The sequence below is a fragment of the Lonchura striata genome, chromosome 11, assembly GCF_050655825.1.
Source record: "Lonchura striata isolate lonStrDom1 chromosome 11, ASM5065582v1, whole genome shotgun sequence".
In the NCBI taxonomy this organism is placed as follows: Eukaryota; Metazoa; Chordata; class Aves; order Passeriformes; family Estrildidae; genus Lonchura; species Lonchura striata.
This window is the reverse complement of record NC_140713.1, coordinates 18,921,803-18,949,583: the sequence shown is the minus strand read 5'-3', so window position 1 is coordinate 18,949,583 and position 27,781 is coordinate 18,921,803. Positions and strand designations below refer to the sequence as shown.

At 47.7% G+C, this 27,781-nt stretch overlaps 3 protein-coding genes across 10 annotated transcripts; 2 read left to right on the top strand and 1 right to left on the bottom strand.

Annotated features, from left to right (window-relative positions):
• The first annotated feature begins 12 nt into the window (after positions 1-12).
• Positions 13-6,889, top strand: CIAPIN1 (cytokine induced apoptosis inhibitor 1). 2 transcript variants are annotated; one of them, XM_021541193.4, is made up of 9 exons: positions 13-47; positions 1,879-2,061; positions 2,358-2,510; positions 3,354-3,430; positions 3,691-3,859; positions 4,080-4,153; positions 4,467-4,582; positions 5,108-5,177; positions 5,693-6,889. In XM_021541193.4, exons 2-9 carry the CDS (start codon positions 1,905-1,907, stop codon positions 5,801-5,803), a joined length of 927 nt encoding a protein of 308 aa, XP_021396868.2. In that variant the 5' UTR covers positions 13-47; positions 1,879-1,904; the 3' UTR covers positions 5,804-6,889. The 2 variants fall into 2 exon arrangements, with proteins under 2 accessions (XP_021396868.2, XP_085445979.1); XM_085589853.1 differs by having other exon boundaries at positions 13-122.
• Positions 6,890-8,900: 2,011 nt separating this feature from the next.
• LOC146766438 (uncharacterized) lies at positions 8,901-14,829 on the bottom strand. 6 transcript variants are annotated; one of them, XM_085589855.1, is made up of 6 exons: positions 12,656-14,683; positions 11,519-11,911; positions 11,065-11,115; positions 10,582-10,686; positions 10,075-10,121; positions 8,901-9,786 (listed from the first exon to the last, which is right to left on the bottom strand). In XM_085589855.1, the coding sequence occupies exons 1-6, from the start codon at positions 12,741-12,743 to the stop codon at positions 9,604-9,606; spliced, it is 867 nt and encodes a 288-aa protein (XP_085445981.1). In that variant the 5' UTR covers positions 12,744-14,683; the 3' UTR covers positions 8,901-9,603. The 6 variants fall into 6 exon arrangements, 5 of the variants coding, with proteins under 5 accessions (XP_085445981.1, XP_085445982.1, XP_085445984.1 ...); XM_085589856.1 differs by having other exon boundaries at positions 10,084-10,121; positions 12,656-14,678; XM_085589858.1 differs by lacking the exon at positions 10,582-10,686 and having other exon boundaries at positions 12,656-14,681.
• An 88-nt stretch (positions 14,830-14,917) lies between these two features.
• On the top strand, positions 14,918-27,247 carry GFOD2 (Gfo/Idh/MocA-like oxidoreductase domain containing 2). Of its 2 annotated transcripts, none has more exons than XM_021541178.4 (3): positions 14,918-15,004; positions 19,962-20,309; positions 24,976-27,247. In XM_021541178.4, the coding sequence occupies exons 2-3, from the start codon at positions 20,051-20,053 to the stop codon at positions 25,872-25,874; spliced, it is 1,158 nt and encodes a 385-aa protein (XP_021396853.2). In that variant the 5' UTR covers positions 14,918-15,004; positions 19,962-20,050; the 3' UTR covers positions 25,875-27,247. The 2 variants fall into 2 exon arrangements, with proteins under 2 accessions (XP_021396853.2, XP_085445977.1); XM_085589851.1 differs by having other exon boundaries at positions 14,918-19,771.
• Positions 27,248-27,781: the final 534 nt, after the last annotated feature.

Below are 27,781 nucleotides of genomic sequence, written 5' to 3'. Positions count from 1 at the left end.
GGTGACGGCGTCAGGCCGGGACGGGCGAGCGGGCCGAGCCGCGGGAGGTGAGCGGGCCGGGGCTGGCGCCCCCCTTTTTACCCTTAAAAACCTTTCCTGAGGCCTTGTCTGAAGCGCTGGGGGTGGGTGTGGGTGTGTTTCAGTAATTCCTTCACGAAATTTCCTCACGTCTCCTGTCCTTGCTCCCGCTGAACCGTCCCTGCTCGGTGACCGAGAGGTTTACTGGGCCCGTTCCCCATGCGCTTGAAATGCGCACCCGCAGTGGGGCCGGAACGCCGCCGGAGCGTTCCGGGAACCGGGAGCCGGAGCGTTCCCGGCCGCTGGAATCCGGCTGTGCTGCGTCAGGAGGCTGCAGTTTGCAGCCCTGGAATGGTTTGGGTTGGAAAGGACTGCCAACATTATCCCATTCCAACACAGCAACTTTCTAGTCTATTGAAGCGGAACATGCGCTATTGTTTAACCCCTTCCTTGCCCTGTTCCTCAGGGACTGTTAAATGCGTGTGACATGGAGATAAGGGCCCTCTTCACACCATCCACACGGGATCCTCGGCCTCCTCGCAGCATCTCGGGGAGGTGGTGTTGCTCTTGATGCAATTTGGGCTCTGACTGATCTTGCAAGGTCATAACGTGCTGTTCAGAGAGGCAGCTGTGACTTCGGATTTATCTTTCCCACCTTAGCCTAGCAGCTTAAGTATCTTTTGAGGTTTTGAGCCTTCTTCTTGGGAAAGGTGACTTTTTAATGGGATTAATATGCATGATTACAAATGTTACTGTCTGCTGTAGCTGTTTAGCTTGTGTCACAAACCAGCTGTGAGATGTTAAAACCTGCAGTCTATTCCCTACTGGGGTTGTTTTAGTGTGATTTCCTACCACAGTAGCTCAGAAAAGGTGCAGATTGTCCTATTCTGAACTTGTTGGCAGTTTCCAGGAGGGTGGGGGAGTCCACAGCACACAGAGCCAGAGGAACTGTGGGTCAAAATCCACTCTCCATCTCACTGCAGTAAAATTTGATACAGCATACCCATGAGCTGTGCTTTAGTGACAGTGTGGTGGCAGTAAGGCATTACCTAGGATGTGTGATGTAGTGATTCCTGGTAAAGACCTTGCTTACAACTGTCTCTCCAGAAATAGGTGTGTCATTTCCAGCTAATAAAAGATAGACTGGGCAACTGTTCTGGTCAACAGTGGTCTCTGTGGTTGTGTTAAATTAGGAAGAAAATAGGTTTGTGTTGGATAGAGGAAAGAGGGGAGGTCATGAGGTTCAGTAGCTGGTGCTGCTATGAGAAGTGGTGATGATGGGATACTATTGCCATACAAAGAATACAATCTTATATAAAATATCAGTGGAGACAGCTTTCTCAAAACTGTCATTGCACGTTCTGTTCCACTCCTCTCTCTCTGTACTTTGCTCATCCAGTGCCACCAATCGTAATGGTGGGAAGAGCCTCAGTCTGGAATGCTGGGAAAGTTAATTTTTTATTCTCATGTACTGCATAAGCAAGCTCTGCTAGGTCCTGTTTGGAGTAGGAGACACAAGGCAGTGTTTAATGTCAAATATCTATCACTGCTCAGGAAATCCAGAAATCCTGTGTTTGTCTTGTTCAGATTTTTAAGGAAAGCAGGTAAGTTTTTTTGTTATTTTGTTGGTTTCTTTAAAGCATGGCATGCAGTCTCCCAGCAATGAACTGGAGAGAAACTGAATTATTCCCTGAAGTGTAGCTCTTTCTTCACATCCTGCTAACGCTCAATTTGTGGGAACTTTGTGTTGCCCATTTCCAGAAAATTATCCCCGTTTATTAAAACAACTCCGCTGATTGAGTCACAGTGCACAGAGGTTCGTGCTGTGCTTGGCACTAACCCTTCCTCTCTCTCCCCCAGCCCCTGCCACGTTTGCTGCTGCTGGAATGGGGGAGTACGGAGTGGCTCCAGGCCAGCGCGTGGCCATCATCTGGGACAGCTCCTCGCCGGTCGAAGCCCTGAAGGATTTGGTGAATAAAGTCCAGTCACTGGTGGGAGCTGATAATCATATCTCTGTGGAAAATGTTAACCAGCTGCCTCAGTGTAAGAATGAGCTTAATTTTTCATGTTTCCTTCAAAGGGAGAGGGTTCTGCTGATGTGTGAGCCAACACCTTCCCACTTTGGGAGTCAGCACTCAGAACATTGACAGCACCTGCTGCTGACTCTTACCCTGGGCAGTAAGCAGGAAAAGTGATGCACCCTGGCTGTGCTTCTGTGATTGGTGACTTTAATCAGTTCCTGCTGTTGTACTCAAGCATGAGGGATGAGGGAGGTGGAACTGGTTTATTAAGCCGTGTGTGTACATGTTAAAATGTATTATCTTGCTCTTTCTTCACAGCGGCTCACAGGGAGTCCAGTTTTGATGTAATCCTCTCTGGCATGGTACCAGGCAGTACAGCACAGCACAGTGTGGAGCTCCTGGCAGAAGTAGCTCGGATTCTTAAGCCAGGGGGCCGTGTCCTGTTGAAAGAACCAGTGGTTACAGAATCAGGTGAGAGAATCTTGCTTCCTTGGCAACATAGCATTTCTCATGAGGATTTCTATTTCAGAGAATTAGAAAGGACAGGAGCTCAAATCGACTCTGAGAGATTTTCATTCTCCTGCCACACTAACTCAAATCACAAGGTTTTTATCCTATGCTTATGCTAGTGTCCATCAGAGATTTTTGCAGACACTCTCCTATCAAAAATGCTGGATAGGCTTCTTCCTAAACTACATTGAAAAGCTTCAGTGACCGCTCTTTTCTCCTCAGAGGGCAGTGTTAAGTAGTTGTAGATGTTGTGTTTCTGAGGAGCTCCTTAAGTGGTTTTAAAAACAGGTGACAGATGCTGAAGAGATTGCCCCAGAAGTCCATTGAGAAATAGTTATCCAGAAAAGGTTAAAAGTCTTTAGGAGAAAAGCCAGAGCACCTGACATGGGACACCTGGAGGAGCCATGAGAATGCAAACACAAGATGATTTCTTAATGTAGTGTGTTCATTTAGGAGTCCATGTTTTGAAAACTTCATGAGTAGTTTAATAGGCAGAAATGTTGGGGAGGGAGTTTGTTTGGGTTTTTTTTAATCTTTTTTTGATGGGTTTTGATTGGATTGTGAAATGTTTTGGCATATATAGAACATATTTGGAGCTAAATAGCTTTGTGACCCCACACTGTTCTAATGAACAAGCTGCTGATGCTTTTTCTGGTTCATTCTGCTGTCAACTAGAAAGGGTCCAATTTTGGTACACAAGTTTGGCTTGAATACTCCCCCCTAAAATTCTTGCTCTTTCAAGTTTCTCGGTGAGCTCTGTTCTTGTTCTTGCCTCCTCCTACTCTCTGCTTTTGTGTCTTGCAGGAAACAATGGCAATATCAAGACAGCAGCCAAGCTCCGCACAACTCTGACTCTCTCTGGATTGGTGGAAGTGAAGGAGGTAGGGATGTGTTTACCATTTCCAGAAATGCTCTCTGGCAGTTACCCAGGGATTTTTTGGGTAATGAGGTTTTTAGCTACCCTGGTTTAGGGTAAATGCTGTAAATATGCATGGCCACTGCCTGGCACAAACTTAAGTTACTGTCAGCATAGTGGTTTTCCTTAGGATTGAAAATACTGACTATCTGTTCACTGGAATGCTGGGCTTGGTGTTAAAATAAAGAGTTCTGTATAAATTTAACCTTAAATCTTATTTGGCAGCTGCAAAAGGAGGCGCTGACCCCAGAGGAGGCCCAGTCTGTTGGAGAACATCTGGGTTACCAAGGCAATGACCTTCTCATTATTCAGATAGAAGGCAGGAAACCCAATTTTGAAGTGGGATCCTCAAGTCAGATCAAACTTTCCTTTGCCAAGACATCTGGTCCTTCAGGTAAGGAGTGGTGCATGCTGAGTATCTGGATTTCTTGGCTCTCAGTGACAGGCATCACTTGCAACAGGAAGAAAGTTCCTGAGTAGGGAGTGCTACAGTAAAAAGCTATGAAATGGGGCTTTCCAAAGTTGCTTGAACTTTTTTTTTTTTTTTTTTTTTTTTTGAGTAGATGGGGCAAAGGCTGGAATAACTACTATTTCTTCCTTTGTTTTGGCTCCAGGAAAACCCTCTCTGGACCCAGCTGCTGCCAAGCTGTGGACACTGTCTGCCAATGATATGAATGATGAAGAGATGGTAAGTGGTTTTCTTTGTGAGGTTTTGTTGTTCCTTCTCTCTCCCCATTCTTTCCTATCCTAAATACTTCCAGTCATGCCTCTTAGGAAGCTTTACAACTTCAGAGGTAGAAAAACCTCCCTAGGGCAAATTATCTCCTTCATGGGGTCTAGAGAGCTCAGTGATGTGGTGAGGGCAGAGAGGAGACAGGGATAAGAGGGCAGAGCTGCAGCACTTTAATGCCAGTGTACAGATAGCACCATTTCTTTGAACGTAACTCAGCAGTGTCATTCCCTACTGAAAAGTCTTTTTGTCTCCCATGGTGTGTTTTCAGGATCTTTTGGACTCTGATGAGCTGTTGGATTCAGAGGATTTGAAAAAGCCAGATCCATCATCCCTCAGAGCTCCATCCTGCAAAGAAATGGGGAAAAAGAAAGCCTGCAAGAACTGGTCAGTGCTGGAATTCATGTATCAGTGAACCTTTCAACTGCTGTAGTAAGCGTTGGAGGGATTTAAAAAAGATTGTAGGCAATTTGCTGGTTTTCAGAGCCTAACTCTCTTAGTTCATGTCCTTAATTATCTTAATTATTGGAATGTAAATCCAAATACAGTGAGAATTGACCTGTGACTACTGCAAATTATCACAGTGGTGTACATTATCAACAGCCATCTTGGAGGTGACTGCATAGCTTGTGCAGCTTGGCTAAAACCCTGGTTTCTCACATTCCAAGGAGAAACAGCACATGTAGCAAGTGCTGTAGTGTCATTTCCCACTCAGTTTAAACTTGAGGAGTGTTTCAACACTTGTTATGCAAACCGTGGTGTTGAAGAGCAGAGTGAGGAGCGTGAGTCCCAGAGTCAGCTGTGTGGTGTGACAGAGCGAGGGCTGTTGCATGTGAGTAGGACTGGCACAAGTGTTGATGACTCATGACCTTTAAGCAGATAGATGCAGGTGACTTCTTTGTTTTTCTACAGCACATGTGGCCTGGCTGAAGAACTGGAACAGGAGAAGAAGAGTTCACAGCCTAAATCTGCCTGTGGAAATGTAATTAGTAATTTTTGTCTTTATACTATGGTTTGCAATATGTGATCTCTGGGTAAGAATTGTGTTCCCTAGTCACTGCAGCCTGAACTGGATCACTGCTTCCACACACTGCCTGTGCAGTTTCTGCAGAGCTTCAGCCTGTGCCCATGTGCTCTGTACCAGCACATGCAGTCTGTTCTGACTCCCTGGGGGAATTAGAGTGAGCAGTGACCCCTTCCCTCTCTGCTCGTGGCCTAACTGGGGACCTGCCCAGAGAGGATTGCCTTGTGGGAGCTCAGGGGGCTGCCCCAGCCTGGGCACACCAAGTGGGGTGGAGACTCATTTCTGTGTGAGCCTGCACAGCTCTGCCACCCACACTGACCAGATGTGTTGAGAAGGGGGTAAAAGGGAAGCAGTTTCTGTGCTCCTAGATGCTGAGGAGCATGACATCTCTTGACCTGGAGAAACCATATCACAGGGGCAGAGACCTGAAAGTGGCACCTGATTACAGAGAGTGCTTTTCTTTCCCTTGCCAGTGCTACCTGGGGGATGCATTCCGCTGTGCCAGCTGCCCTTACCTGGGGATGCCTGCCTTCAAGCCTGGGGAGAAGATTCTTCTGCAAGAGAACCAGCTGCACGATGCGTAACAAAGACATGTCCTGCCAAGGACTCTGCTGCTTTTCCATCACTCTGAAGTTCTTCCTGCAGTCCTCCTCATCCTCTCAAACTCTTGCTCTCCAGTCAATACTTCATGTGGGGAGGGACTCTGCAGGCACTGACACTGCTGTGAGCTCACCACTTGTCATCAGCCTTGGGCTACCTGATCCTCTGGGGACAAGTCACGTATTAGACTTCATGTTACACCTTGTTTTGGCTGACCTGACTTGATCCTGGACGCTGGCTGTCACAGCGTGTCCCACCAGCAGAGGGAAGTACAGTCACGTGTCAGGGTGTCCTTGTGTGCCTGTGGCATTTCCCATGTCCTACAGCTCTAATTAGTCCTGATTGTCCCTGGTGAATCAGCAGCTCTGCCTCAGTCCCCAGGGTGCTGGGCTCCTGCTCTCTTTGAAATTTTAACCCGAAGCCCCTTACGTGGAGATGGTTCAGCAGCTCCTGTGGCAAGTCAGGAGCAGGGAGGACACTTAGCAGTATGTACTCTTAGCAGTGTGCATGGGAAAGGCTGGCAGGCACGATGAATTTCCAAGTGTATTGGGAGCCCCATCTCTTTTCAGCAAAATGACAAAGATTCAGTCCCACCAAGAACTCCTGCCTTTAAGGCAGGGAGCTGGTGAAACAAGATCTGTCTTGTCTTCCCACAGCTTTCAGTCCAACACAAGCTGACAACACAAGGGCAATCTGAGACCATCACCTCTCTTGGTGGTTACCTGAGTGAGTTACCTGCAGTGTCAAATACATAAGAACATAGCAATAACTTTGTGGTGGCCCTCTGCTCCCTCTCCATGAGATACTATTTATTTGTGTAGTTACTACTAGTGAAGCATCCTGCAGGTGTGGGATCAGGGTGCTGTTCACTTTTTATGCTGGGCTTGCTTCTCACCCAGGGAGGGGGAGGAGGAAAGGCCACATTCAGTCTCAGTGGGGACTGCTTTGTTTGGAGCTCTTGCCCTACAGGATGTGATTTCTTGCTGTGTGTGACCTGAGTTACTGAATTCATGGAGGGGGCTGGGATGAAAGGCTGTTCTGTTCTTGAAATAAAAGTGACCAATAGTAAAGCCTTTGTTTTAAGGCTGGTATTAGTGGTATTCTAAGTGTTCCTCCTTCTACTCAGCCTCTCAAGTGATTTCTTAAACTGTTCAAATGCTAGATTGCATCTTGGGGTTCTCCATAAGTTGTTCCTCTGAAAACTTGACTTGAATGTGTGGTATGCACTGGAAACAACAGATATTAAGGAAAATTTAAGAAAACACCTTTCTGTGACTGTTCCAGATGATGCTCTGCCCTAGGCTGTCACTGGTGGGATTGAAGCCTCTTCCTTCCAGAGGAAAAGCTTTCCCAGAACTCTTTCACTCCTCCCCAGTCCCTGCTTCTGTCATCAGTGAGAACACTCCCAAGGAGACAGGATTTGTGTGATAAACCACCTGTCCAACCAACTTGTTCCTCCTAGCTAGTGATGATCCTAGAAGGAAATGGGCAAAAGCCTCTGCACACTTATGGCCTTTAGGGGTTTCATTGCCTTTTCTCAGCCTCACTGGTAGTAGAACATCAGATCTCTTTGAGGTCCTCATTAAAGGCAGCCCTTAGCCTGAACTCCACTCTTGCCCAGACTGGGAGAAGCAGCACTTTTGTTTCTCTGCATGAGTCAGCCTTCCTTTTTATGGCCAGCAGAGCTCGGGGGCAGCAAGGACACACTTTGTGCTCCTGGCATGAAAACCCATTGTGGATGTTTCACCCACCTGCCTTGGGTGCACACAGGGACAAGGAGCCCTCTCCATATGAGGAGTTGGGCTAGGAGAGCATTGTGTTTATTATTGCTTCACCTTCACACACTTGCTTAACTGCTTGTGATAGCATATTTCTGAGAAGTGAAAGTTGGAGGCTCAGCTCTAGTCATAGTAGCTGCTTCACCTTTTTAAAAATAGCCAATGGGCAAAGATTGCCCCCACCCTTCCTCCCTGCACTGGAGAGGTTGCCTCAGCTAGTTCCTCCAGCAGCCCTGGCTGCCTTTCCCTGCCTCTTTTTCACTGGTGTTACTGCTCCAAGGCTATTCATGGCTTCTTGCCTGGTTCTTGTTAAAGCTATCCCAGATCTGATTCCCCACTAACCTTGGGCATAAAGGATGATGCAAATGCAGCACTATGAATGTCCCAGCTTTCTCCATTTCATTGATCAATAACTCTTCCCTGGTGAAGCAATGAGCCATGGTTTTCCTTCCACTTCATTTCAAGGCAGTTAAGCAAATACAGAGCCTCTGGCAGCCCTTGTTAGTCTTAATTTGATTTGTACCTCAGCTTTCCAATTTTGCCTCTTTGTAATTAGTGAGCACGTCATTCTGCTCATGTCCTTTGTGGTTTTCCTCATGGCCTTCTGTTTTGACCAGTGGGATTCTGAAGAAGTCTGCAGCTATATTTGCTTCCTCTGAAACTTCCCCCCTTTTCCTCAGCAAATAATAAGTGGCCACCAAGGTTGTTAGTACAAGTCTCAGGTGTCTGGCTCAGCTCTTCTTGAATTCATGAGCAGTCTGTCCCTCTTAGTTGAAGGTTTTTAAAAACCCTTTACTTAAAATAACAGTATAAGTCATTTCATGCTATAGACACAAGAGAAGAGCTGTGCTGGTCCAGCCCAAGGGCCACCCAGCCTGGCTGCAGAGAATCATGGGATCCTTTTAGGTCAGAAAAAAGATGATTTGAGTGCAACAGTTACCCCATCACTGCCAAGCTTGTGGAGGTGTTTATGTCACTGGTGGCAGGGATGTTGATGGGGCATTGAATGGAACCTGGTCATGCAGGTGCTGATGATGTCATGCCTGGCAGAGAAGCTGATGAGATGGGTTGTTTAATGGTTGGACATCTGCCCAAGTCGGATCATATGGCCTGAGAATAACCCAGAAGATATGGATGATCTTTTTGGGGTAATCTCTGAATCTCAACATCTGTTGTGGCTGTAACACTAAATCATTAGAGCTATGTGCTGGTTTCAAACCCAGTGGGAAAATTAACTCCTCTCAAGCTGCTCCTCTTCCCCCAGCCTCTTCCAACAGCAGAGGAAACACCAGGCAAGACCACATGTGGGAATCACAATTTTACTGAAAAACTCACAATTAACACAACATTATCAATAAAAGAGCGCACAAAGGAGAGTGCTCTGTCTATGAGAAGGCTATTCACCACGAAACCAGCAAAACCACCTAGCCACTCCCAGTACAAAGCAGATCCATGTGTACCACTGCAGCAGAACCTCTGTGAAGCAAGCAATTCTTTTCCATCCTCGCCCCTTGTGTTTCAAGTGAGTGAAGGAAACAAAGGTCAACCCACATCACAGCAGGTGCCTGCTCTAGAGAAAATCCAGAAAATTGCTCCAGGCTTCTCATGGCCAGCATGTGCCACCCAGCACGTCCAGGACCAAGCTCTTCCTGAACACCATGTTGGCCACACAGTGTCCAGTGTCATTCCTGAACACAGAACAAGCAGCTAGAGGAGTCTGTCAGCAACTGGAGATGCTGAAAATAGTTGCTGAGGCGTGGCAATGCTTGGAGCTGCAGAAGGCAAGGGGAGAACGGGCTCAAGAGTCCTGTCCTCTCTGTGAGATATGGCTTCTTCCAGGGAAACATAAAGCAGGGTTTGTGTTCCAGGGGAACATAAAGCAGGGTTCTGCAGCCACTTGGGGTAATAGGTGTCTGTGGTCCCCAAGACTGCACTGCTGTATGAGCTAACATCTAGTTTTTGAGGAGGACAACCCCAACAGATGGACAATAAGCTGCTCACCTCCCTCACTTGTCTTCCTTAGGGGAGACATCCACCTCTGTGCTGGCAGCACGGCCATCCCCACCACTCTGCTTCTGTTGCAATGGCTTGATCTCAGTGTAAATGACGGAGGAGGCAGATGCTGTCCCCTTCTTTTCAAACTTCAGGTTGGCGTAAGTCAGATCCTCAGTCCCTGTCACTGGGGCTGCCTGCAGGGAGAGAGCAATGAGTAGAGCCTTGGCTTTTCTTTCTGTCTCCCCTAATATATTTCCACTGGCACAACTCTTTGTGCTGCCCAAGCATTACCCAGATTGCTCAGAAGTGCCACCTACTCAAACACTCATAAGCCCTTATTTAATAGGAATTAATAAGTGTTTAGAGCCATGTTTTCAGAAAGCAAAGCTGATTTTACTATGAAATCCTTTAAGTGGGTATTCAACAATGCTTTTTTTGACAGGGAGGAGGAAGCGACATGTGCAAAGCTCCCCTTGGCTTACCGTACTGACCTGATTCCCCTCTGCCACTTCCCTGCTCATGAGCTTTCCTGAAAAAGGAAGCCTAGTTTTAGTAGTTAAAATAGTGACAATGATGGATCATTATTTTAAATCAAGAAAATAATGAAAATAATGAAGCAAACATCTGCATTGGTCCTGCTTTTGTTGTGGGAGAGGACGAGGCACTGCAGCTCTGTGGTTCTGGAGATGGTCAAAGGGCTGCAGGGGTTGGCAAGGGCTTAAAAGCCCTTGGAGGGGCTGGGGAAGAGCTCTGAGATGGACACTTCTGAATATGCAAGACCTGTTTCAATCACACAACAGGCTGTGCCATAACCAAACTCCCACCAGCAACTGACCAGGAGGAAAGGATGGGGGTGAACCTTCTCACCACGCTGGGACAGCTTGTACAGGAGGACATATGAAGAGAACACAGAGCAATCAAGATATCAAAGACGGACATTTCCCAAGCCTGGCTTTGTCCAGACCAGCAGCTGAGGAAGAAATGCCAACCTGTTCTGTTCCTTCTGCACTGCCACAGCAGGAAGCCAATTACCGGCATGTACAGGAGCGTCCCGATCGCTAAGCCAAGGAGGATGCACAGGAGGAGGTGGAGTCCTGCACACACAACATCACAGAGGCACTCGTGAGCCACCACCCCCCCTGCAGGGACACGTGCTGCCGCTGCCTCCTTCATGGCATGGCCAGTTTCTCCCCAGATTTGGGCTTCCAGACCCTGAACCATCGACAGCTTCAGGGTGCTGACAAAATCCAGTAGGGAATGGTCTCCAAACTCATCCAAGGGGTAGTTGTAGCTTCAGAGCCTCTTCCCAGCATCACAGCCTCTGATCCACTGGTGCCTACCCGTTTGGCAGTGAATCCCACCCACTCATAGGAAAACATTTGGCTGTTTTCTCCCTTACTGCTCCTCCCTCTTTTTCCCTGAGGACTCCTCCTGCCCTCCACTCTTGCAGCCAGGGGACTGTGGGGACACACCTGTCCAGCTCTTCCCTGTGACATCAGTCTGGGGTCCTGGAGAGCCACAGCCTGAAAGGCAGAAACACAAGAGAGAGTGTCCAGAGGCAGAGAACACCCTGCACCCTGCTCTGCTTTGGAGCAGGAGCCTTGACCACCCAGTCCTGGCTGTCCCTCTCCTGCCACCACAGCTCCAGCCACGTCAGTAGTTGGCTGATGTGCTGCAGCTGGAGAATATGGCAGGTCCTAGGAAGGAACCAATGGCCCAGCAGCTCCATGGTCCATCCCCCCCAGCTCTGTCCCCCCATCCCAGGGTGGGATGAATCTGCCAAAAGCTGCTGTGCTGGGGTGGCTCCTCCAGTTCTCAGGATGCTCTCAGGGGAAATAATGCATGGAAGAAGTAGAGGAGTGCTGGATGTAGTGTCCTCCTCTGCCCACTCATCTCCCCCACAGAAAGAGACCCACTGCCACATACTGCGATCTGCTGCTTGCATGCTGTTTCCAGTGTCTGTCGAGTTTGGTCTTGTGATGAAAAGCCTACACCCACAGATTGCTGTGCAGGCCGTACACAGGCTTGAGCTGGTGAAATTCATACAGATTTTATCCAGAAACATAGTACTGGTTTGATTTCCAGCATCTGCTGAGTTTGGTCGTATGTGGAAGACCCCAGACACACAGATTCCTGTGTGGTCTGTACACAGGTTTGAGCTGGTGAAATTCATAGAGTTTTCTCCCAGAAACACAGTATTGGTTTGATTCTCCCTCTCCAGACATCCAGGATTGTACCACTTCATCTGTACCGTGAGATTCTCCGAACCAATCTCAAGCTGCACTGTGGTGACTGGCTTTACCATCTGACTGGCTGTTCCTGAAGGAAACAAAACCAGAAGTGATAGCTGAAATACATATGATCTTACATGGTCATGTCCCACATGTCACTCATGAAAGACAAGTTGAGTGACCATCCTTTCCTGCAGCAGCTGATGATCTTTTCCAAATCTGGCTGCTAATGATTCTAAGCATTCTAACCATGCTAAGCATTCAACATTGAAATGTTGCATCTTGGCTAGATACATTTTTCTTCTCCACATCCTCTCTGCTGTTCTCCATCATTTCAGGTGACATTAAACCACTTCACCTCCCTGGCAGTGCTGCTCAAACCTGCCTGAGGCAGACACTGCAAGACCTAACCCTACCAACACATCAACTGTGGCTGAAATCTGGTGAGCAAGTCCTGCTGGAAAAAAAAAAAAAACAAACCCTATAGGAGGGCTGATTTTGTCATAAGCAATATCCACATCTGCCCTGTGAAGCTGACCCCACTCCACAATAATCAGGCTTATAAGCATTTCTGTTTCCTTCCCCCCAGCTGTTTTCTCTCCCTGCTGCTGAAGGCAAAGCTGGTTCAAAGCCCCTGGAGCTCACACCCCTTGCAAGCACAGCTGCAAGGGGGTCCCCTGTGCAAGGCACATGGCAAGGTGCTGCTGCAGAAGAGGGGCTAAATGATGCAAGAGGAGAGGTAAAAGCAGCAGCAGGCACTTTCCACACCTTCTGCAAGCATAAGCAAAGAGGGGAGAGTTCAGAGCAGAGGCAAGTGTGCTGGGGGACTCACCAACTGGCAGCCAGATGAGGAGCAGCAGGGGCAGAAAGGTGTTGGCCAGCCAGAGCTCCATGCTTCCCCACAGCCTCATGGTCATCATGCTGGTGGGATTGGCCAGGAGTCTCCGTCTCTCCCTGCAGTGTGGGGTCACTGCTCAGCCAAGGGGAGCCGAAGCCTTGCTGGGACCTCACCCCTGCACCACTGGGCCTGGCAGTTTCCTCTGTGCCCACAGGCTTCCCCTTCTCTTGTCTCAGCCCAGTTCTTATCTCCTCTCTTCTCTGATTCCTCCTCTGCTTTCAGCCTGACCACATACTCTTGGCCCCGAGACCTGAGTAATGCCCCGGGGGCTGCTGAGGGCCATTTCCCATTTCGCCAGGGCCCGACCCAGCGACCCAGCCGCTCCCTGCCACTTCCCCAGTTTGCTGCAGCACCACCTCCCCTGCCACCCCGGCCTGCTCTGCTCTGCACCAGGGCATGGAGCCCTTGGAGGAAGCGCTGCTGCCGTCACGGCAGAGGGTGATGTCCACACCCATCTGGTGGTCAGCTGTGCTGGCTGCTGAGCCCAGGTGGGGACACACACACCCTGCCAGTCCCCGGGACTTGCGGTTTGACACAGGGATGGGCTTGATCAGTGTTCTGGCTGTGGGATGTACATGGCCCTGCGGAGCCCTCCCCCACTCTGGCCATGAGGACCCAGATCCCAGCTCCTGTCACTTCATTGCCACTTCCCTGTATTTCCCTGCCTCCTCTGGCATGAAGGACGTGAACATCCACCAGACCAGACACAGCTGTGTCACCCTTGCCACCAAAGGGACATGAGCAGCAGTCGGGAGGTGCAGGCCCCTCTGTGCCCCAGCCTCTGTGGGTGCAATCTCTGCTGCTCTCCACTGCCTGCCGCCACTCTTCATACTGAAAGCAAAACCTACTCCCATCTGCCATTTCTTCCCCTCTAGTTTCTATCAGCATCCACCATGCTGGGCACACGCAGGCCAGACACACGTGTCTCCAGAAGAAAGGGTGCTCACTGGAGCTCTGCTCCACCAGCCAGTGGAACTTCCTGGCTGAAGCTGAGGTCTCATCTGTAAACCAACCCACATGAGGAAACAACACCACCAGCATGATATTTGCTGATAAGATGATACAAGATCTACAAGAATGACAACTGAGAGGTTTTGTATCCCTTTTGCTCTCCCGTCTGGACCTCTACATTTCTTCCCATGCTCTTTCTCATGTTCAGTTCCTCTCTGCATTTGAATCTTCATCTTCTTTCATTTCACAAGTGCATAACGATGTGTACTTGTTTGCTTCTTTCCTTTTCATTTATATTCTGGTTCTCACGTTTCCCGGCACTGATGAAGCCAAAACCTTCTCCAGCAGGACGTGCCTTCCCCCCGTTCCCAGCTGTGGTGCTGGTGGAACTAAAGGTTAATGTCTTGCTTTCTGCTGACTCCACAGAGGTGCTCTCCTACCAGAGCCCCTTCCAGCTCCACAGCCACATTCCACGGTGCTCTCTGCCAAGGAGAAAAGAGCAGGAAACGACAACGCTGCTGTTTCTAACAGGGTGCCCCGTGTCAGCAGCAGCCACACCAGGCACCACATAATGACCACGGCAACAGAGAGGCTGCAGCTCCTCAGGAGCTCCCCGCTCCCTTGAAGCACACGAGGGAAATACAGAACAGGTTTTCCTCTCCCAGCCGCTGGGAGCCGGCGATGTGCGATGCTGGGGAGGATGAGGAGCGCTGTGAGAAGTGCTGTTTTCAGTTCGTGTCTTTACAGAGGCTCTTCCTTGGGTGTCGTGGTGCTCTGCCCTCCGCAGGGCCGCCAAAAGCGGTCCTGCCCTCGGCCCGAACCTCACAGCACCGTGAGGCTGACCGGGCTCTGGGCATATCGATCTGAGGCCCCTGAGCCCTCAGGGAGCCCGGAAAAGCCAGCGTCAGAGCACCTGGTGCTGGTGCCAGAGCAGGAGGTGCTGCAGACACCGGCGGTGCCCGCGGCTCCCTGAGGCAGAACACCGGCGGAGCGGCCGCCCCTGAGACCGGCTCCGGGCACAGCCCCAGAGCCTCACCACAGCTCATAGCGCTGCGCTCCCATTGGCTATTATCTCTGTTCGTCACTGTAAGTTCCGCCTCTCCGCCCATCTCCGGCCGCAGGATTGGCCGTTCCTTTCGCGGCGCGTGAAGCCCCGCTGGGCGCCGCCATGTTGGGAGCCGCTGCCCGGCGGAGGGGCGGTGCGGCGCTGGGCTGTCGCGCATGCGCGGCCCGGGCAGGGCCGCCGCCCCGGGAGCGCGCGGCCGCCTCGGGAGCGCGCCCGGCCCGAGGATGCGCCAGGCGGGACAGCCCCGGTGGCCCGGCCGGGCACAGGTGAGGGCGGCTCCGGCCCCCCGAGCCCCCCGGGCTCCTCCGCTGCCCCGGGGCCGCTGGGCGGCGAGGGGGGCGCGCTCCTGCCAGAGGGCGCGGGGCCGGGAGCGGCTGGGGAGGGGCCGGGGGTAGCAGCTCCGTGCGGGCCGGTGAGGTGAGGCGGGGCGGTCTGGTGAGGTGAGGCGAGGCGAGCCCTGCCCCGGTGCAGGGGTGAGGCGAGGCCAGGTGAGGAGCCCGCGCACGGAGAGCAGCACGGAGCGCCGTGGGCCACGCCAGAGGCATCCCGGGCTGCCGTGGCCGTGAGCTTTGCGCGGAGGCCGCTTTGGTTCCCAGGATGTTGCAGCTGCTGCTGCCTCCGGCACGGTCCTCGCTGCCACCCTCGACCTGGGGCGGCACCTGTGGGAAGCGCTGTGCCGGGGACGGGGCTCTGCTGCTGTACAGGAAGGGCAGAGTGCTCTGCTGGGCTTGTCTCCAGGTGTGCTGGGGCTCCCTGAGGCCGTGCACTCGTGGGTTATCGCACAGCCCGCTGGCGCTGAAACAAAAGCACCTTCAGTAAAGAAAGCACGTCCGTTTTGACATCAGCACGTGAAACATTTCATACACAGCCTCAAGTGTATGTGTGCCAGAGGGCAGAAGTGTTTGCCGGTGTGCTCCTCCACCATGTGCCTCATCTTTCTTGGAACCCAAAAGGAACTTTTTTAGGATAAGCTGGAGACATGTGAAAGCTTGCTCTTTATGCAGAGCCAGTGCTACCCTGCCCAGCACCTTTCTGAACATGGGCTGTTATTTTCACTACCTTTGGCCATCTGTAATGGTCCACAAGTTTCTGGGCCCTGTGATGCTTGACTGTACTATCTAGTTTGAGACTTCTGCCTTTGGAGCTTACAGACTGCTTCAATGTGGAATTGAGTGGGATCCTGTAGGAGCTATCAGGTTTTTCATTGCACTGGTCACAACCTTCTTGTTGCTATGTGTACCAAAAGAGTCAAAAATGTTCTTCCTTCCTATGACCAGGATGGGACTTAAAACTCACTGTGAAATTCAGCAAAAATGAAGGTGTGGCCACCAAAAAAAGGAATGTCAGAGCTCTTAGTGCTTCTGTTGGAAAATTTAAGTCAGAATGATGTTGCAGGATTGATTATTTTATCTTTGTTAAAAAGAGATTGATTTTTATCTCTTGACATGCTAGATACCTGCTGCACTCTGGTTTCAGTTGCCCATAAAAGCTCTGCCTTTTGTGTTTTCTGGGGGACAGTTCTCACTGAAGTGCTTATTCCAATGTTTGACTGCTGGACAGGTTGATGCACTAGGATTTTAATTTTTGTAACTAATTTGCTGAGGCTTGTTTGAAAGATTGAGGCTTGGTAGGTTCTAAAGTAAATATGTAGAAATTGTACCTAATTCTAAGCTGGTGTTGGTATCAGTTTCAAGCATTTCTTTCTCTGAGCTGTTGCCATGCTCTGCCAAAACCAGTTTTCTCTAGTTTTTAGTTCAGTGCTAGATGTGATTTCAGTGCATTCAGTGAGCCTCAGTGGATAGACATGAGTCTCTCTTTCCACTCCCTGTAAATGCCAAATGTCTGCACTGTCTCATGGCAAGGGCACTTCACAACTTAAAAAGTCTGCTGCAAGGAACCACCTCCTTCAGATTGTTTTGATCCTGCCTTCTCTGAGCTCCATTTGATGTGCTCTTACACGGTGAAGGACAGTGAAAACTTCGGTTTTCTCCATCCTAAACTAAGCCACTCTTGACTTTATTACTTGTGATGTCTCTTCCAAGCTGAGGAATCTTTCCTTGCTTAGGTCTTACTTTTCAAAATATTTTGGTGCTTTTGATCACCTCTGCAGCACTTCCAGTTCTGCTCCCCCCGCTGCTTAAGGAAAAATGCCAGGTGTGCACATAGAGCTCCAGATGATGGTGCTCTGGGGACTTCTGTGGCAGCACAATGCTGTTCCTCTGAGAGCCCTGTTCCCTCTTCCCAAGCTGTTAATTACAGCTGCCTCTCCTCAGCAGTGGCCTTTTTCTGACATAGAGGGTTTGGGCTGTTCCCTCAGGGTGGCCTGGGCTGGAATCCCTCTCCTGCCAGCACTGGAGTGTGTCTGCAGTGTGTGTGTGTGAAGGCTGCAGTACCCAGGTGTTTTTCAAATGCTCTCTCAGCTCAGTTCTGCTCTGTGATTTGCCCTGTGTAAGGATTGTCTTTTTGCTGCCCTCAGCACCCACGCCCACCCTGCTGTGCTGCCCTGCCAAACCAGGACTTCCCAGCAGGAGAAAGTCTGGTGAGGGAAGAGGAGGCTGCAGGTGGCTCTCAAGGAAGGAAGAGAAGCTTGTCCTCTGCTCAGGGCCACTCTGCAGAGCCTGGTGGCTGCAACATTTGGGGTCTCCAGCCCTGTGGGGCCCTTTGACTGTGCAAGCTGTGTCTGCATACCCAGAGAGCTCGGGCTGCCCTGCTGGAAGTCATTGCTGAGGCTGGGTTGGCCACTTCTTCCTTTGTGGTGGTACTAGTGGTGAGCTGGTGACCTGAAGTTCTTGTAGCATCAGGAACTGGTGCATGGTAGCTAATCACCAGATTTTTGTAGGCTTGTGCCAATAGCTCTTAGTGATACCAATGTGGAAGCATACTATATTTTGGGATAAGTGAGTTTAAGATTAGTTCCACCTGACTGAGATTATTTTTAAGGGGCAGTTGGATGGAAAACAGGGATGAGTAACACTTAAACTGAGTGATTGTTACAAAAATCAGCTTATCTGAGTAGTAGGAGTCTCTTGTTGCACATACTTTGGTGTTCTCCTAGAACATTTTCAATGAATTCAGCCTTTTCTGAGCCATTGTGGTGCTCTGTGATCTGGTGCAAGCAGGCACACACTCACCTACCTGGTCTCTGTTCCACCTCACTTTATGTCCCTTCAAACAAAGATGTTCTTTCTGCTGTAAGAATTTTTAACTCTTCCAGACCATAAACTGCTAAACAGATTTTGTGGGCACTTCAGTATTTATGCCCACTGTACAACCAGTACAAGCCAGCAAGGCTTTTTGGGTTTGGGGTATTTTTGTGGGTTTTTTTTGTAGGTTTTTTTGTTGTTTGTTTTTTGTTTGGGGTTTTTTTTGTATGATTTATATAAAGCAAGCCTGGGTAGAAGCCATCCTCCTTGCCAGTATCCCAGGGTCCCACCCTTTTATGTAGACTAATAAATATTTTCAAGATCCTTTTGATCTTTGTCACTGCCTTGTTTGAGTGTTCTGCTAAATGTTGGATAAAAAGGAATTTATGCCAATGGACTTTATTCATCTTTATAAACAATGATAGTGACAGTATCACTGCAAATGTTGCATCACACAGAATAGGGAAAAACATACTGAATTAAGTAAATATTTCATATGTTGTTTTATAGCATCTGTAAACATTTGTGCATTTTGCAAGATAAATATTCTCAAGCATTTCTGATTTCTAGTTTAGTGTCTGTACTACAGAAATACCTAGGAATTCAGTCAGGGTTTAGTTTTATAACACATGCTGGGCAGTGTAGGCACCCCCAGAGTAATGAGATGCTGATTGCAAACAAAGCACTTGCACTGGGAGCAGTTCCACTTCTGTGCTGGTACTGCCCATGTGTCAGGATTTGCTTTCATGTGTTGTAACTCAATGTGAGTATCTTGAGATGGGGAGATGAATAACACTGTTTCTGAAACAGGCCATGATTCTTGCTGCTTAGAGGTGTCTTTTCCAAAGGTGTTGATCTGGTGCTGGTACCAGTTCTCTTTTTAAAATATGGTCTTTGCTTTTTCATTGTAAGCTTCTAACGAAAATGGAACTAGTCATGTTTTTCTCTCAAAAAAAAAAAAAAAAAAAAAATCCAAAAAGGTCAAGTGGGTGTAGCAGAGGAGAATTCAGAAAGGCACAGAACAAAAGCTGGATTGTAGGTTTCTGTGGTGTCAGAGATTGAGGAGACTTCTGACATCTCTCCTTGAAGCTGGTGCTAAAGCGAGTGCTAAAGGCAGTTTGGCCAGGTGTGGAGAGCAGCTGTGCTGAGAAAGACTGGCAGGTAGGGATTGGAGGAATTGATTTACCAGGAAATATTTGGAAGAACAAAAGGAGTGTGACTTGGCCAATTATTTGTGTGTAGGGAGTATAATAATTCTGTGCAAACCCTGCATTCCTGGAGACTAAGTGGCATTGGCAGAAGGAGATATTTTTAACTGTCCTAAGTGAAGTTTTATCTACCCACAGTGGACAGAGGAGCGCTCTTTTCTTTTCAGCAAGCAGATCTCTGTGTATTTAAACTCTGGCATTCTCTCTCCTTGTAGGCCTCTCTTCCCCAGGCAAAACAAGCTCACTGAATCCAGGCTTTCCCCACAGGATACATTTTATAAATCTTCTCTAGACTGACTTATCTATTTGCCATAAAATTGTTAATGTCCAAGTAGTTGTTTTCAGTTTGTGTATTTAATTTGGAAGAAAGATTTATGTGTCCCAAAGCATGTCTATTATTTCCAGCTATTTAAATTGGTCTAATAAAAGATATTACCTCATGTCACAAACCTTTATCTCATTTAGGGACTTACATCATCACAAATGGAGCAGCACTGCTTTTACTGCTGGTGTGGCAGACTCCATGTCCTGTCCTCTTAGTGCTTCCTGTCACTCCCACTTTGTGCTTCTCTGTGTCTGGTCTATCCTGTGTTCTTGTGTGTGTTTCTGTCCCCATGTGCTGAGCTTTGAAGCTGAGGACATGACTCTGTCAAGCTGCTTTCTTACCATTCTTCTGCAATAGGTTTGTTGGGTTTGTCCCTTAATACTGTATCTCTATAGATTGCACCTTTTGGGAGTTTTGGTTTTTGTCACTAGGATGTTTGAGAATGTTGAAAGCCATACAAAGGACAGAAGGTGGCATTCAGGGTAGGTGTGTCTGATACCACAATGTGCCTTTTCCTGATCATGACTTGTAACTTCTCACATTTTAGGAGCTGTGGATGGAGCACCGAGCTGAGGAGCCGAACATTTTATTGAAGGCCTGTGTGTAGACCCTGATGCTTGAATAAATGAATGAAGAATGAAAATGCTCCCTGGAGTGGGTGTGTTTGGAACTGGTAGTGCTGCCCGGGTCCTGGTACCCTTGCTGAGGGCAGAAGGCTTCTCCATTGAAGCTCTGTGGGGGAAGACTGAAGAGGAAGCCAAGCAGCTGGCAGAGGAGATGAACATTTCCTTCTACACGAGTCGGACTGACGATGTCTTGCTGCATCAGGACGTGGATTTGGTTTGCATCAACATCCCTCCACCACTGACTCGGCAAATTGCTGTGAAGGCTCTAGGTACCTTTTATCCTTGGAGCTGGACCAAAAATCTGTACCTTGTTGGCAGGTTGAGATTTGAAGCTGCTACCCCAGCACGGTTCTGGTTGCACCAGTGGGCAAGTGCAGTGCTAAAAATTTTGTGTGGCATTTGTGGAGAAGGGTTACCTGGGATTTTTTTTTTTTAATACTGTTAATAATTGCTTATAGATCTGCTTGAACCAAATGGGCTAAAATATTTTGCTTGGATCAGGCTGCAGTTATGGTAGGGAGTTGGTAACAAAAATCAGCTGTATCAAAGACAATAATGAGAGGGTAAATGGCTTTATACCCCTTAAAAAAACCCAGAGCAACAAAAAAAAAAAAAAACAAAAACAAAAAAAAAAAACAAAACACCCAAACAAACCAAACCAAATAGTTTTATTCATTTTAGATTTTCCTATGTTCTCTCCTAGGAAACTGAGATTTTCTTGAAGGGGAAGGTTGTTCAGCTCTGCTTTATACTTTCTCCGCAAGTAAAATCAAACTTGAAAGTTGAGATTCTTTGAAAAAATATTTGTAGGCACTCAGTAGAATTTTGTGAATTAGGAGCTAAGAAATGCTGTTTCAGCTGTGACATTGGCCTCTACCTGGACCACTCTTGGCACATCCATGTCCATAGCAGGCTGATGTGGTCCCAGGTGGAGGAATCCTTCTACCTGACTCAGGAGGGCAGATGCTGGGGACAGCAGGAGGAATCCAGCTAGATGAGAAAGAAGGGATGACACCCCGGACTGGTTGGGCAGGGAGATGGGAGCCAACTGCCCAGGCATCCTGACATTTCTTAATTCCCCAGTGTGTGACTTTGTAGTGTTAATGTCCTCTCCTGTAGTGCAGCGTGGGTGTCAGTTTGCGTGTAATTCTGTAAATAACAAGGGTGATATTTTTGCTGTGTTTACAGGAGATACACAAGTTAATTTTAGGACAGGTAATCTCAGACCATGTGAGCCAGGGTGGTTTGTTGTGCCTCTTTTCTCTACAGTAATTTCTTTTGGAAGTAAACAAGTCCCTGCACAAACATTTGCAATGCCTCTTAGATATGCAGAGAGAGATTTCAGGCTTTTTTTTTCCTTCTTTATACTTTTAGATTTGTTTGTTTACCTTGTTAGACTACTGTCCTTTGAATTTTAAGGTATTCTGATTTTTAAATATTTGAACTGTAAGTTAGAATTTATCTCTTCAAATATGCTAAAAGCTCTTGTTAGGCAATATGCATTTCATTATGTCTTGTGGCTCTTGATGATCCAGTGGGCTAAAAAGGAGAGGATTTACCATTCTCTGATGGATTATTAACTAAAAGGGATTGGGATTTCTTAATTGAAGGCTGGGAACCCATAAGGTAACATTATCCAGAGGAGGAAAGGGAGGTAAAGCTGGTGCAGAAATACAGAGGTTGTAAGTATGCTCAAATGCAAGTTTGGGAAGTGGAAGGCTGAAAAAGCCAGGGAGATGCACAGAGAAAGCAGGAAAGGGTAACAGTCACTTCCTCTGAACATCCTGAGATGTTCTGGTCTGTGAAGTGATGCAGACATCCCAGACCAGTGTGCCCCTCAGCTTTCCAGGTTCATTGCAGTGGTATTTGCAGGTCTGCTGCCCAGTATGTCATGACTTATTTAAAGCCAGTATTGGGTAGTTTCCTGTGCCTGAATGTTCTGAAGGAATACAGAACCAGGGCAGGGCCAAAGATGGCAGCAACAATTTTTTTGGAAGTTGAGATTGATACAGTGATGATTATAATCAGAGAATTATTTGTGAATTGTTTATAACAGATTGGTGTTTACTTGCCCAGAGACTGGGCTTTAGGAAATGTCAGAAGTGGTGCAGTAATAATGGTCTTGTGTGTTGTGTTTTGTTGGGCTTGTTTGTTTGTTTTAAAATTGTGACACCTTTAACACTTCTTTTTGTACATTTTTCTACTTTTAAAAAAAACTATGCTTCCATTTGGTCAAGAGGAGAAAAAAACCCAGTTTTTCTAGGTGGTGCAGTTTCCTTGCCTAAGTTTTTTGCTGACAGGCATCCATGAACAAGCCTGGGGACAAAGCAGTGACACTGGTTTGAGTTCATGACCCAGACAGAACAGATCAAAGCCCAGGGGATAGTTCATATTAAAATCAGTGTAATCTTATGGTTTATCTCCACAACAGGCAAAGCAAGAAGCTTTCTTTAAATTTATGCTTCTTTTGATCTCAGAGGAACTAAATAAATTTCACCAAATGTCTGTGTTGTGGTTTGTGTCCCACAGTTAAAAGCACCCATGCATGCTCTCATGTCTCCTGGCTGGTGAGGACCTCAACTGAAAATTTTGCAGCTGTGGTTTAGGAAAACAATATGGTACAAAGTTCAGGTTATTCATTACCAAAACAATAGTAACAATCCCAGGCATGTAAGCTGCGCTGCCTTGAAAAGCAAAAGGCATGGCCATTACCTTGGTGAGGGACCTTGTAGCCATCTCTGGCTTGGCCCTTGTCCTTGCTTCATGGCCATCTCTGTGAGCTTGGGGACAGCTGGAGAGATGTTCCACTGGAGGCAACAGCAGGATTATCCCAGATCTGTTCTGTGTTCCCAGGTCTCCATCCTGGCACTCTGGCAGTGCACAGTGGGCTGTGCTGAGCAGTCAGTGTGCTGCACTGGCTGCCATCCCAAAAAAAGGCATCAGCCAGTTTTAGCTCCTCAAGTGGCTCAGCCTGGGCTGCCACAAGAGGAGCAGCACTGAGCAAGGGCGAGGTTGGTCAGCAGAGCAAGGAGAGCCCGTGTGACAGGGCTGTCCTCAGGCTGGCTGTCTCTGCTCTCAGTCCCTGCTGCAGGCACCCAGGGCTGGGCAGCAGGGGAGCAGCACCAGCACAGCACTGGCTGCAGAGCTGTACCTGTGGAGCAAGATTCACTTTGGTTTTCTGCAAGCTTTGAGGGTACAGATCTGCTTGGGATGCTGCAAGCACCCCTTTGCTTTCTCTGGTGGTGCTTTACTGTAACCTGGCTGGAGACAAGCACCATTTAAACAAGGCAGATAAACTGGACTGGAGCAGCTCCAGATGCTTGTCCAGGTGTTTCAGCTAGTCCTGAAAAGTACTGAACTCAGTGTGGTGCCTTCCCTTGCAGCAGGACTGGGAACAGGGGAGTCAGAAATGGTCCCTGAAATGGGGGATACCAATGGACAGCCAGGGTGTCCACTGGAAGTTTAACCTGACCCTTTGTTCATTAAAGATGCTGTAGACTCGTATCAATATAGGGGATTTCTAACTTGTACTCTTCCCATTTTGTGCCTGGATTTCACTCGTGTCTATTAGAAGCAGAGGTTCTGAGTGTCCCTAGCTGTCCCCTGGCTGAGCTGTGTCACGGGAGCTGAGCTGGCCCCTGGCCCGGGGAGGGTTCCTGGAGGGCAGGCTGGGTGCAGCCGGGAGAGGGAGCACGGCCAGCAGGAGCCACAGCGGGGAATGTGCCTTCCCCTCGCGTGCCACAGACCGATTGAAGTGCCTGTGCTGGTACCTCCTCACTGCGAGTCAATTAAAAGCTGTGCTGAGCAGGGAGCACAGTCTGCTCCTGGCTCAGGAGGAGCTTTCAGAGAGGTGCCCAGCACCGTGTGCAGTGATTCCTGCAATTCTTGGGCAGAAACTGTGGTGTGCCATGACTGACCTTCAGGTCTGGCATCCCCAGTTGGTGTCTGTAATAACCATGTTAGGAATAACGTGGTTATTACAGTGAAAAATGTTTCAATAAGTATTTGATCAGAACAGATGTAAAAAGGAAAAAACAGTAAAAAGTAAAGCCCTGCTATGAGAAGGGGGATACCAGAAAAGCTCCAAATGTAAGAACTGGTTAAAACTTGTACTGTCGTGCTCTTTTGTATTACTTAATTTCTGGTTTACAACCAGGATCAAAAAGAGGATTATTGACTGCCTCATTGATTTAGGCTGAGCACTATGTAAAGTGCATCAGGAGCAATGACAGTGCAGTGGGTCAGCTTGGGGGTGCAGCTCTTGACCATGTAACTCAGTCACCTTTTGTCTGATTGTACAAACAGACTGTATGTGCAGGCCAAAATTATTTTCTTTCATATTAGAAAGGGTTGTTTTAAAACAGTCCACTTACCAAAACATTATTTCTAATTCTTGTGTTCTGTACACAGAATCTGTATGTATGTCTTTTATATATACCTTTTTTTATATAAGTGAATTGTATGCCCCATTTATATTAATTTTTTAAAAATTGTATAGTGGTGGTGAAATACAAAGTGAAAATCAAATCTCCCCTTCCCCCACCTCTTCCCTGCAGGGTACATGGCTTTTTTTTTTTTTTTCTTCCTCTGGCTATACAGGTATTCAAATAATTTTTTAACTATAGCACTCATATTGTGTCCTGTTTTGATGCCATGTGGTGCCATTTGGACATTTATCTTTCATGACGTAAAAATCCTCTCTTTATTTGGAGTCTCCCTCTGTGAGAGTTTGTCAGCTCTGCAACTGGAGCATCTTGGAAACAGCATTGATTCTTGCTGGACTTGGCATTCCTACTTTAGTTCCCAGATCTTTACCTTAGAAATTGCAGCAGGAAAGCCCAACTTTTAAAAACACCACTTCTTGACATCTTGACATCTGAGCATGTTTTGCTCAAGTGTGCTAAATACTGTATTATTTTTTCATTTGTGCTGCAGGAATAGGGAAGAATGTGCTGTGTGAGAAAGCTGCTACCTCTGTGGATGCCTTCAGGATGGTCACAGCTGCCAGGTATTACCCCAAGCTGATGAGCATCGTTGGCAACGTTCTGCGTTTCCTGCCCGCCTTTGTCAAGATGAAGCAGCTGATAGAGGAGCACTACGTGGGCAACATCATCATCTGCGACGTGCGGGTCTACGGGGGCAGCCTGCTCAGCCACAAGTACAACTGGATCTGTGACGAGCTCATGGGAGGGGGTGGGCTGCACACCATGGGCACCTACATCATCGACCTCCTGACTCACCTCACCAGCAGGAGAGCTCAGAAGGTGCACGGTTTGCTCAAGACCTTTGTGAAGCAGAACACGGCCATCAGCGGGATCCGCCACGTCACCAGCGATGACTTCTGCGTGTTCCAGATGCTCATGAGCGACGGTGTCTGTTGCACTGTGACTCTCAACTTCAACATGCCCGGATCGTTCATCCACGAGGTCATGATCGTGGGCTCTGCCGGCCGCCTCATAGCTCGTGGCACAGACTTGTACGGGCAGAAGAACACTGCGCTCCAGGAAGAGCTGCTGTTCACAGACTCTCTGCCCGTCAACAAGGGCCTTTTGGATAAGGGCTTCAAGGACATCCCGCTGCTTTACCTGAAAGGAATGGTGTACATGGTGCAAGCCCTGCGGCAGTCTTTCCAAGAGCAGGAAGACCGTCGGACGTGGGATCATAAACCTGTGTCTATGGCAGCCTCTTTTGAAGATGGCCTGTACATGCAGAGTGTGGTAGAGGCCATCAAAAAATCCAGTAGGTCAGGTGAGTGGGAGACTGTGGAGGTGATGACTGAGGAACCAGATGCCAACCAAAACCTCTGTGAGGCACTTCAAAGAAATAACTTATGAACATTCCTATCTTGGAAAATAGGACGATTAACGTTTATGGCTGTAATGTAAAAAAACCCAGTTTTTAAGATACATAGATTCTTATTTAATAGCCTGAGTTTCTTGGTATTTTTAAACATGTAAAATATGTTCTGATAGGAACAGTTCTGGTTTAAATTGTTTGAAGAGTTTTAAATGTTTCTGTTTTTTGCAAACATTTAATTTTTGTCTTTGGAGACTGGTAGGAAAACTTGAATTGCCCTTTGCACTTGCAGTAGCTGAAGCATCTCTGCCATTGCGTGGCTTGGAAATGGAACTCAACCCCCGTTGCACAGGTTGCTGATTTAACCATGAGAGCATGTAGAGCAAGATCAGGGAGTATCTGTTGTTCAGATGCCTTTTTCTTCTCTCTTGGAGACTGATTTATGTTTTAATCCTCAGTTTGTAAAATGTTAGGAAAGAGTTTAGTGATGCAACAAGTCTCTGAACTTTATAGGACAACAAGTAGAAGGAATGGATTAAAGTTAGTAACATAAGGATCAGCCTTTTGGCTTCCTGTATGTGGTAAATATCTTTCAAATTCATTCAAACTGATGTTTTATTTAAATGATACTATAATTCTCAGTTGTTGATGTCTTGGCAGGAAAATATTCAGGAAGTCTGTGATGCATTGAGCTATTCTTCCGTATTTGTAGACATTATTCCTTCTACTCAAGAGGCTGCCTGCATCCAGCAGCTGTTTTTCCATAAGCTCTGTGCTTATGTCAGTTGTGTTTACTGCCTGGCAGCACCCCTGCCGTGCCTGTGGGGCCGGGTTCTCATTTCTGTGACTGTTACTAAATAAATGCCTCCCTGGGTCACGGGACTGCCACAGTGTCGTGGGTAACAAAGTTGTACAGCATGAACCTTTCAGGGATCTGAAAGTGGAAGGAAGGAGGTATTTCCTACCTCTTGCAGCTCTCTTAATGTGCTGGCTGGGTAACTGTCACACTACACACATCCTGATAGCTGAGAGAACAGGGACTGAACTGCCATGGGTAAATGTGCTCTTGATTTCAAACACTGGCTATTAACCCTCTGGTCCAGCCCATCTTCATGCTCTCCTGAAGCTGGTGTTCAGTGGAGAGATTTGTTGGAAAGTGATGGGGTGGAAGTTCATTCCTTTTGAGAAATGTTTCTCTCTGAGGCAGGTATGTGGAAAGGATAGTCTAATTTTACTACATTTGTTTTGTGTACTTGAAAGCTTTTTTTTTAAATTAATTTCCCACTAAATTGTAACCCTGTGTATTTATGTATATTAACATGCACGCTGCTGTTCCATAAGCTGGACCTTCCTGAAAAGTATAATGTTTTCTACAGAAATAAAAAGTTGTGTTTGTTGAGGGAATTCTCTATGCAGCTGTGTGTTTGTGTTTGATTTGGTCAAGCTAAAACCATCTTAATAAAAGTGAACAGGAGACTCATTCATTCCCCACTTATTGTAAAATTGCCAGAAGACACCAAGTAAGAAGCAAAATCCCTGCAGTGTTGATGGGACCACTTTCTTTGCTTGGTGTGTAAATTAGGTATTTACCTTTGGATATTTACTTTCCAGACTCTGACAGGAACAAGCCCGCTGCTGTGCTGTTTTAAAGGGTAGGAGTATGTGGCTGCTCTTGTGCTCTGCACATTCTCATCTCTATTGTGAGCTGTGTGAAGAAGCGCATGGTTAGATTGGATATTAGGAAAAGGTTCTTCACCCAGAAGGTGGTTGGGCACTGGAATAGTCTCCCCAGGGAAGTGGTCGTGGCCCCAAGCTTGCCAGAGTTCACGAAGAATTTAGAAAATGCTCTGGGAGGCACAGGGTGGGATTCTTGGGGTTGTCCTGTGCAGGCCAGGAGTTGTACTCAATGATCCTGCCATAGGTGTGAGCATCTAATGCCTGTGGA